We start from the raw sequence: 10,375 nt of genomic DNA, 5'->3' as shown, positions 1-10,375 counted from the left end.
GTGATGCACCTTGGCACGGTGACTGAGAGGAATTGTAGAGGACCATACAGATGTAGGATCTTCATTTGATTACCTTGTTGTAGGATAACTTTTTCTAACTTGTAGTGTATTTAAGGTTTAAAAAGGCTTCTGAAGTTTGTAATTTTCCTGTCCGAAAATCTATCAACCCCTAAAAAAATGTCAGTTTAATTATAATCCACATAATAATTCAAATTCCTTTTTCTGCAGACAATTTTTCTGCTGTAGCAAATTAAGATCCTACATCCTGTATTTCTCATCTGACACATCAGTGGAGACGAGCAATGAAATGTGTTCTGTCGACGTGACATCAGGAGTATATCAAAGAGCCTTGGGTCACTGCTTTACAGCTGCAGACACACAAGTCATGCACGCATAAAGTCAAGCACGTTTTATGCACACACATATCCATCACTCATGTGCCATGTCTTTCTACCTCCCCCTCTCTCTATCTCTCTATCTCTCCCTAACAGTCGGGTCTCTCAGTGCTGCCACCGGCTCATATGTTACTGTTACACACACACATGTACACACACACATGTATACACACACATGTACACACACACACACACACACACACACACACACACACACACACACACACACACACACACACACACACACACACACACACACACACACACACACACACACACACACACACACACACACACACACACACACACACACACACACACACACACTTACACACCGCATACACGCAGAAACACACACATACTACCACAATGGAAACATCTCCCCCCTCATATCCTCTCCCTCCTCTCTCAGCTCAGGGTGAGTGAGCACGTCTCTACCTGAATTAATCATTTCACACTCCCGTGTAAGAATAATTTGTTTGGCATGGAAATCACATGGGCAGGGGGCATGTACCCACCGCCACAACCTGTTTGATCATCATTAGAGACACTGGGGGTAGGGGACTCAAACCACACCGTGGAGGGGCTCTGTCTTCAGACCACACTGTTGAGGGGGCTTTGTCTTCAGACCACACCGTGGAGGGGGCTCTGTCTTCAGACTACACTGTTGAGGGGGCTTTGTCTTCAGACCACACCGTGGAGGGGGCTCTGTCTTCAGACCACACCGTGGAGGGGGCTCTGTCTTCAGACCACACCGTGGAGGGGGCTATGTCTTCAGACCACACAGTGGAGGGGGCTCTGTCTTCAGACCACACCGTGGAGGGGCTCTGTCATCAGACCACACCGTGGAGGGGCTCTGTCATCAGAAGACACCGTGGAGGGGCTCTGTCTTCAGACCACACTGTGGAGGGGGCTCTGTCTTCAGACAACACCGTGGAGGGGGCTCTGCCTTCAGACCACACCATGGAGGGGGCTCTGTCATCAGACCACACCGTGGAGGGGGCTCTGTCATCAGACCACACCGTGGAGGGGGCTCTGTCTTCAGACCACACCGTGGAGGGGGCTCTGTCTTCAGACCACACCGTGGAGGGGGCTCTGCCTTCAGACCACACCATGGAGGGGGGCTCTGTCTTCAGACCACACTCTGGAGGGGGCTCTGTCTTCAGACAACACCGTGGAGGGGGCTCTGCCTTCAGACCACACCATGGAGGGGGGCTCTGTCTTCAGACCACACTGTGGAGGGGGCTCTGTCTTCAGACCACACTGTGGAGGGGGCTCTGCCTTCAGACCACACCATGGAGGGGGGCTCTGTCTTCAGACCACACTGTGGAGGGGGCTCTGTCTTCAGACAACACCGTGGAGGGGGCTCTGCCTTCAGACCACACCATGGAGGGGGGCTCTGTCTTCAGACCACACTGTTGAGGGGGCTTTGTCTTCAGACCACACCGTGGAGGGGGCTCTGTCTTCAGACCACACCGTGGAGGGGCTCTGTCATCAGACCACACCGTGGAGGGGCTCTGTCATCAGACCACACCGTGGAGGGGCTCTGTCTTCATATCACACTGTTGAGGGGGCTCTGTCTTCAGACCACACCGTGGAGGGGCTCTGTCATCAGACCACACCGTGGAGGGGCTCTGTCATCAGACCACACCGTGGAGGGGCTCTGTCTTCAGACCACACCGTGGAGGGGCTCTGTCTTCAGACCACACCGTGGAGGGGCTCTGTCTTCAGACCACACTGTGGAGGGGGCTCTGTCTTCAGACAACACCGTGGAGGGGTCTCTGTTTTCAGACCACACCGTGGAGGGGCTCTGCCTTCAGACCACACTGTGGAGGGGGCTTTGTCTTCAGACCACACCGTGGAGGGGGCTCTGTCTTCAGACCACACTGTGGAGGGGCTCTGTCTTCAGACCACACCGTGGAGGGGCTCTGTCTTCAGACCACACTGTGGAGGGGCTCTGTCTTCAGACCACACTGTGGAGGGGCTCTGTCTTCAGACCACACCGTGGAGGGGGCTCTGTCTTCAGACCACACTGTGGAGGGGCTCTGTCTTCAGACCACACTGTGGAGGGGCTTTGTCTTCAGACCACACTGTGGAAGGGGCTCTGTCTTCATATCACACTGTGGAGGGGGCTCTGCCTTCAGACCACACCGTGGAGGGGGCTCTGTCTTCATATCACACTGTGGAGGGCGCTCTGCCTTCAGACCACACCGTGGAGGGGGCTCTGCCTTCAGACCACACTGTGGAGGGGCTCTGTCTTCAGACCACACCGTGGAGGGGGCTCTGTCTTCAGACCACAGCGTGGAGGGGGCTCTGTCTTCAGACCACACTGTGGAGGGGGCTCTGTCTTCATATCACACTGTGGAGGGGGCTCTGTCTTCAGACCACACTGTGGAGGGGGCTCTGTCTTCAGACCACACCGTGGAGGGGGCTCTGTCTTCATATCACACTGTGGAGGGGGCTCTGCCTTCAGACCACACCGTGGAGGGGGCTCTGCCTTCAGACCACACTGTGGAGGGGCTCTGTCTTCAGACCACACCGTGGAGGGGGCTCTGTCTTCAGACCACAGCGTGGAGGGGGCTCTGTCTTCAGACCACACTGTGGAGGGGGCTCTGTCTTCAGACCACACTGTGGAGGGGGCTCTGTCTTCAGACCACACTGTGGAGAGGGCTCTGTCTTCAGACCACACCGTGGAGGGGGCTCTGTCTTCAGACCACACCGTGGAGGGGGCTCTGTCATCAGACCACACCGTGGAGGGGGCTCTGTCTTCAGACCACACCGTGGAGGGGGCTCTGTCTTCAGACCACACCGTGGAGGAGGCTCTGTCTTCAGACCACACCATGGAGGGGGCTCTGTCTTCAGACCACACCATAGAGGGGGCTCTGTCTTCAGACCACACTGTGGAGGGGGCTCTGTCTTCAGACCACACCGTGGAGGGGGCTCTGTCTTCAGACCACACCGTGGAGGGGCTCTGTCTTCAGACCACACCGTGGAGGGGCTCTGTCTTCAGACCACACCGTGGAGGGGGCTCTGCCTTCAGACCACACCGTGGAGGGGGCTCTGCCTTCAGACCACACTGTGGAGGGGGGCTCTGCCTTCAGACCACACCGTGGAGGGGGCTCTGTCTTCAGACCACAGCGTGGAGGGGGCTCTGTCTTCAGACCACACTGTGGAGGGGGCTCTGTCTTCAGACCACACCGTGGAGGGGGCTCTGTCTTCATATCACACTGTGGAGGGGGCTCTGCCTTCAGACCACACCGTGGAGGGGGCTCTGCCTTCAGACCACACTGTGGAGGGGGGCTCTGCCTTCAGACCACACCGTGGAGGGGGCTCTGTCTTCAGACCACACCGTGGAGGGGGCTCTGTCTTCAGACCACACTGTGGAGGGGGCTCTGTCTTCAGACCACACTGTGGAGGGGGCTCTGTCTTCAGACCACACTGTGGAGGGGGCTCTGTCTTCAGACCACACCGTGGAGGGGGCTCTGCCTTCAGACCACACCGTGGAGGGGGCTCTGTCTTCAGACCACACCGGCCAGAACAAGCTGTAAATCATTTCAGTTGCAAACACTGAAGTGTGCAGATTCTCCGGCGTTGACGAGCCGGGGCGTGGATTTGTTGGCGGGCCGGGGGGGCGTGATCTGTTGACAAGCCGGGGCGTGGATTTGTTGGCGGGCCGGGGGGGGTGTGATCTGTTGATGGGCCGGTGCCGGAGACCACCACAGGAGGTTTATGATGCTGACAGATGCTCCATGTCCTTAAAAAGCTCTGCCCAGGGACTGAGACTCCACCTGATAAATGACTAGCCCTCTCTCTCTACCTCTTCCCACTCTTCTCCTGGACATAAATATCGTTCCTTAGTGCTGTAACTCATATCCCCATTGTTCCCTAGCGCTGTAACTCATATCCCCATTGTTCCCTACTGCTGCAACTCATATCCCCATTGTTCCCTGGTGCTGTAACTCATATCCCCATTGTTCCTTACTGCTGTAACTCATATCCCCATTGTTCCCTACTGCTGTAACTCATATCCCCATTGTTCCCTAGCGCTGTAACTCATATCCCCATTGTTACTTACTGCTGTAACTCATATCCCCATTGTTCCCTAGCGCTGTAACTCATATCCCCATTGTTCCTTACTACTGTAACTCATATCCCCGTTGTTCCTTACTGCTGTAACTCATATCCCCGTTGTTCCTTACTGCTGTAACTCATATCCCCATTGTTCCTTACTGCTGTAACTCATATCCCCATTGTTCCCTACTGCTGTAACTCATATCCCCATTGTTCCTTACTGCTGTAACTCATATCCCCATTGTTCCTTACTGCTGTAACTCATATCCCCATATCTGAGAGGAGAGGACCTGAAGGTGGTGAAGGAGGAGTCTTACACTAGGTAATTACAGTATATCTGAGAGGAGAGGACCTGAAGGTGGTGAAGGAGGAGTCTTACACTAGGTAATTACAGTATATCTGAGAGGAGAGGACCTGAAGGTGGTGAATGAGGAGTCTTACACTAGGTAATTACAGTATATCTGAGAGGAGAGGACCTGAAGGTGGTGAAGGAGAACCCTTGCAGTAGCTTCATGTTATCTGTTCAGTCAAAACAATAAATAGAAACGGTCACCAAGCTGAGCAGCTCCTCATGATTCTTTTAATTGTGCCATATTTTAAGTGACACTTTGGGGGATGTCACAGGTAACTCAGTGTACGAGGTCGGTGCGTTTTTCCAGTATGTCATCTTTTAAACCGCAGGTTGAAATATGTAATCACCTAGGCAACGCTGGCTGGGTGGGAGGAGGATGCTATTGTCTGGTGGTTCCAGTTCCTTCTCTTAATAGAGTCATAGTTCTTACTCTTTCTAATCAACTGGGGTTTGTCAGTTCATGACATTGTCACAATCTAGTGTCCTATAACACCTGGTTGTAATTGAGAAGGTGCGTTGGTTCTATTGGAATTGAAACATTCACTGCCCGTGATGTAAAATACTAACGTAGGCCTATGTGCATATGAACTTGCAGTTGATGTGTCATATATAAAACGTTTAAGACCACGTTGAACTACTTGAGTGTTACATTTACAAACCTAATCAGCAAATGAGCAAAAGCATGGTTCCCAGGTTTTGTGATCTGCATTTTTCTTTGTGAGGACAGAAGAGAGAGAGGTGATTAAAAAGCCCTTAGTGTAGCCAGTTGGTCTAATGGTAATAAAGTGCTGGCCGATCCAATGTTCCATGTAGGCAGCAAGATAGCGGGCTCCTACATCTTGTCAGTGGAAACGTCGATACGATCATCTGCCAAGCTAATAGACCTCGTCCCATCAGACATGATTCGAGTGACGATGGTGGGAGTCTGTCTCGGCGTCAGGCCGTCAGCCCTCTGGTTAATGAGGGGTAAAGGGCCACCAGTAGGACAAAAGCCCATCAGTTGGGCCCGCCTGCCTGACCACAGAACGGATGAACGCACGTCTAGTCACCACCCGCCAACCCCGCCCACCTGCCCCCCTCGCCGACATCCCGGCCAATCACGGTAGCCATCATTCACACCCGACGCAGAGGGGCCATTCTCATTAGGTCATTTCCCTCCTGCACCGCGGCTGCCGCCCGCCTCGGTCTCCGGTCTGCCCACTTGAGATAAATCAAAGAGTGAACTCCTAACCCTGGTTTCATCCTATGGGGGCGCATAATAATACTGAAGAGGAGAGAAAATTGAATGAATATTCGTTCGTTTTCATTCACGTCTCCCAGCTATGTAATGCCTCAGTTGATGTATTTCGTAACAAGAGCCCTGGAGGGAGAAATATACTCTATTCCAGTGATTTTTTTAAAACTTCTGCTGTTATGATGGTCCGTTTATCCCCGAGGAAACAATTGTATCCCAGCAATAATCAATCTATATGAGAAAACGTTATGAATATGGACAACTCATTTGCAAATGATAATACCAACCTGAGGTAAAATGATGCATCAAAGTGTATAATTTATCACGTCGGGACATTTCACTGCTGGAAGAATATTGATTGCAGTTTATGATGATTTAATTCCACTACAATAGGAGGCAGCATAGACAGTTTCGAAATCATTGGAATATGGCCCTGGTGGGGCAGAGAGGTACAGCTCACTGTCAAGTCTGTTTTAAGATTCATTATCAGAGCAGATGGAGTAGAACACGTATACAGCAACCATCAGAGACCTTATAACATGGGCCCATGCCTCATCTCACCTTTTCTGTTCTGCTATAGAATAATGTGACGGCCTCCAGAGTGGCGCTGTAGTGGTGCATTTTGTTTGCTACCTCTATGCACAATACATACAGTACAGCAGAATGCATGGTGGTCAATTCAACAAGCACAGTATAAACTTTGTTTTTATTACTTGAGAACAAATGGAGAGGAAAGGTGGTCTTTGGCAGAAAACTTGACATTTTCTCAACCTCTATTCTACTTTACCCAAATGGCTGCTTTGACCCATAGACTGCAGTGTGGTTTTATGAGTCTGTGTGGGACTTGCCTTGTAAATAACAGATGAGACAATAAATTGTACTCTGTGAAACCTTCAAGTGATAGTTGCACGTATGGAGATGTTCCTGAAAATACAACACATAAAATACAGGGCAGAAAAATATGTCTCGGAACAAGACCCTATAAAACGTTGAACTTCTCTTCGACTTAAGTGGACAGTAACCTTTTGTTGAGTGCTGGCCTGGGCAGAGTTTACTCTCTAGGGTTCTGTCTTAAATGTACTCTGCTTACTGACTTGACAGATCTTGACGTTCTTTAACAGGTAGAGTTGCAAAATTCTGGGAAGTTTTCAATAAAGTTTTTGGTCTTCCAGAAATCTTTGTTGGAGGATTGTGGATCTTCCAACTGGGATTTCGGGAAAACCAAAGAATTTATTGAAAAGTTCCTGGGATTTTGCAACTCTACCTGTAACAATAGCAAGGGGCTTCCTCCCAGACCCCATCGCTTGGCAAAGAAAGCAGGAGGAAGCAGGAAGCAGGAGTATATTATTCAGAAAACTCTATCACTTTCACATGATCGTTCAGGCTTCAACAAGTTGTTTGGCCTTTCTTGGATTTCCGATGAATGATGCAACTAGGTCCGAATGCGTTACAAATGATGTACAGTCTCAAGCAGACCGGGGTGGATCCTGTGGTTCATTTCTCCTGCGGAGGACTGGTCTGATGTGCTATCAGAGGGGAACCACTTACTGTACCTATCTATGGGAGTTACCCAGGGCTGGCCATACCGTACACTCAAAAAATGAGGGGTTCAACAAGGGTTCTTTTAAGATCCTGAAAGTTCTTTGAAGAACTTTAGGGTTCTTGGAACTGAAAATTGCCCCCAAAAGGTTTTTCCAAGAACCCCACAGGAGGTGGGGTTCACCGAGGAACCTCCTTAGTTGGTGGGGGTTCTTGCAGGAACCTAACTGCCCAACTGAAACATTTGGATTTGAACTTGAAAGGACAACAGGTGCACACACTTAACCCCAAAAGAACCCCAAAAGGTTATTCGAGGATCCATTAAAAGAGGTTCTATGAAGAATCCTTTTAAAGGATTCTTTGATGAACTTATAGGGGTTCCCCCACAGTTTCAATTTGAAGAACCCCTACAGAACACTCCTTTTCTTTTTAGCGTGTACCTCCTTGCCGTCCAAATAAAATATTTAAATGTTGGTCATTTATTTGACCGAAAATAAACGTAAACTATACTGAAACTAATATCACACATACAATAACAGAAGAAATAAATGAAGTAGACTAAAGTAAGATGAGGGAGAATGGATGAGTTTGTGAGCGAGGGGAAGAGATGGGGGAGATTAGATGAGTTTGTGAGCGAGGGGAAGAGATGGGGGAGAATGGATGAGTTTGTGAGCGAGGGGAAGAGATGGGGGAGAATGGAGGAGTTTTTGAGCGAGGGGAAGAGATGGGGGAGATTAGATGAGTTTGTGAGTGAGGGGGAAGAGATGGGGGAGAATGGATGAGTTTGTGAGCGAGGGGAAGACATGGGGGAGAATGGATGAGTTTGTGAGCGAGGGGAAGAGATGGGGGAGAATGGATGAGTTTGTGAGCGAGGGGAAGAGATGGGGGAGAATGGAGGAGTTTTTGAGTGAGGGGAAGAGATGGGGCAGAATAGATCCGTTTGTGAGCAAGGGGAAGAGATGGGGGAGAATGGATGAGTTGTGAGTGAGGGGGAAGAGATGGGGGAGAATGGATGAGTTTGTGAGCGAGGGGAAGACATGGGGGAGAATGGATGAGTTTGTGAGCGAGGGGAAGAGATGGGGGAGAATGGATGAGTTTGTGAGCGAGGGGAAGAGATGGGGGAGAATGGAGGAGTTTTTGAGCGAGGGGAAGAAATGGGGGAGAATGGATGAGTTTGTGAGCGAGGGGAAGAGATGGGGGAGAATGGATGAGTTTGTGAGCGAGGGGAAGAGATGGGGGGGAATAGATGAGTTTGTGAGTGAGGGGAAAAGATGGGGGAGAATGGAGTTTGTGAGCGAGGGGAAGAGACGGGGGAGAATGGATGAGTTGTGAGCGAGGGGAAGAGATGGGGGAGAATGGATGAGTTTGTGAGCGAGGGGAAGAGATGGGGGAGAATGGATGAGTTTGTGAGCGAGGGGAAGAGATGGGGGAGATTAGATGAGTTTGTGAGCGAGGGGAAGAGATGGGGGAGAATGGATGAGTTTGTGAGCGAGGGGAAGAGATGGGGGAGATTAGATGAGTTTGTGAGTGAGGGGAAGAGATGGGGCAGAATAGATCCGTTTGTGAGCAAGGGGAAGAGATGGGGGAGAATGGATGAGTTGTGAGTGAGGGGAAGAGATGGGGGAGAATGGATGAGTTTGTGAGCGAGGGGAAGACATGGGGGAGAATGGAGGAGTTTTTGAGCGAGGGGAAGAAATGGGGGAGAATGGATGAGTTTGTGAGCGAGGGGAAGAGATGGGGGAGAATGGATGAGTTTGTGAGCGAGGGGAAGAGATGGGGGGGAATAGATGAGTTTGTGAGTGAGGGGAAGAGATGGGGGAGAATGGAGTTTGTGAGCGAGGGGAAGAGACGGGGGAGAATGGATGAGTTGTGAGCGAGGGGAAGAGATGGGGAGAATGGATGAGTTTGTGAGCGAGGGGAAGAGATGGGGGAGAATGGATGAGTTTGTGAGCGAGGGGAAGAGATGGGGGGGAATAGATGAGTTTGTGAGTGAGGGGAAGAGATGGGGGAGAATGGAGTTTGTGAGCGAGGGGAAGAGACGGGGGAGAATGGATGAGTTGTGAGCGAGGGGAAGAGATGGGGAGAATGGATGAGTTTGTGAGCGAGGGGAAGAGATGGGGGAGAATGGATGAGTTTGTGAGCGAGGGGAAGAGATGGGGGAGATTGGATGAGTTTTTGAGCGAGGGGAAGAGATGGGGGGGAATAGATGAGTTTGTGAGTGAGGGGAAGAGATGGGGGAGAATGGAGTTTGTGAGCGAGGGGTAGAGACGGGGGAGAATGGATGAGTTGTGAGCGAGGGGAAGAGATGGGGGAGAATGGATGAGTTTGTGAGCGAGGGGAAGAGATGGGGGAGAATGGATGAGTTTGTGAGCGAGGGGAAGAGATGGGGGAGATTGGATGAGTTTTTGAGCGAGGGGAAGAGATGGGGGAGAATGGATGAGTTTGTGAGCGAGGGGAAGAGATGGGGGAGAATGGATGAGTTGTGAGCGAGGGGAAGAGATGGGGGAGAATGGATGAGTTTGTGAGCGAGGGGAAGAGATGGGGGAGAATGGATGAGTTTGTGAGCGAGGGGAAGAGATGGGGGAGAATGGATGAGTTTGTGAGCGAGGGGAAGAGATGGGGGAGAATGGATGAGTTGTGAGTGAGGGGAAGAGATGGGGGAGAATGGATGAGTTTGTGAGCGAGGGGAAGAGATGGGGGAGAATGGATGAGATTGTGAGCGAGGGGAAGAGATGGGGGAGAATGGATGAGTTTGTGAGCGAGGGGAAGACATGGGGGAGAATG

General features: G+C 51.0%; 1 protein-coding gene across 1 annotated transcript; it reads right to left on the bottom strand.

Annotated features, from left to right (window-relative positions):
- Nucleotides 1-3,343: 3,343 nt before the first annotated feature.
- On the bottom strand, nt 3,344-6,673 carry LOC139582309 (basic salivary proline-rich protein 3-like). Its single transcript, XM_071412305.1, has 4 exons — nt 6,614-6,673; nt 3,962-4,084; nt 3,745-3,911; nt 3,344-3,701 (listed from the first exon to the last, which is right to left on the bottom strand). Exons 1-4 carry the CDS (start codon nt 6,671-6,673, stop codon nt 3,344-3,346), a joined length of 708 nt encoding a protein of 235 aa, XP_071268406.1.
- Between the last annotated feature and the right edge of the window lie 3,702 nt (nt 6,674-10,375).

This window comes from Salvelinus alpinus, chromosome 8, assembly GCF_045679555.1.
Source record: "Salvelinus alpinus chromosome 8, SLU_Salpinus.1, whole genome shotgun sequence".
In the NCBI taxonomy this organism is placed as follows: domain Eukaryota; kingdom Metazoa; phylum Chordata; class Actinopteri; order Salmoniformes; family Salmonidae; genus Salvelinus; species Salvelinus alpinus.
Note: the sequence above shows the minus strand (reverse complement) of the source record. Positions and strands in the feature narration are given on the sequence as shown.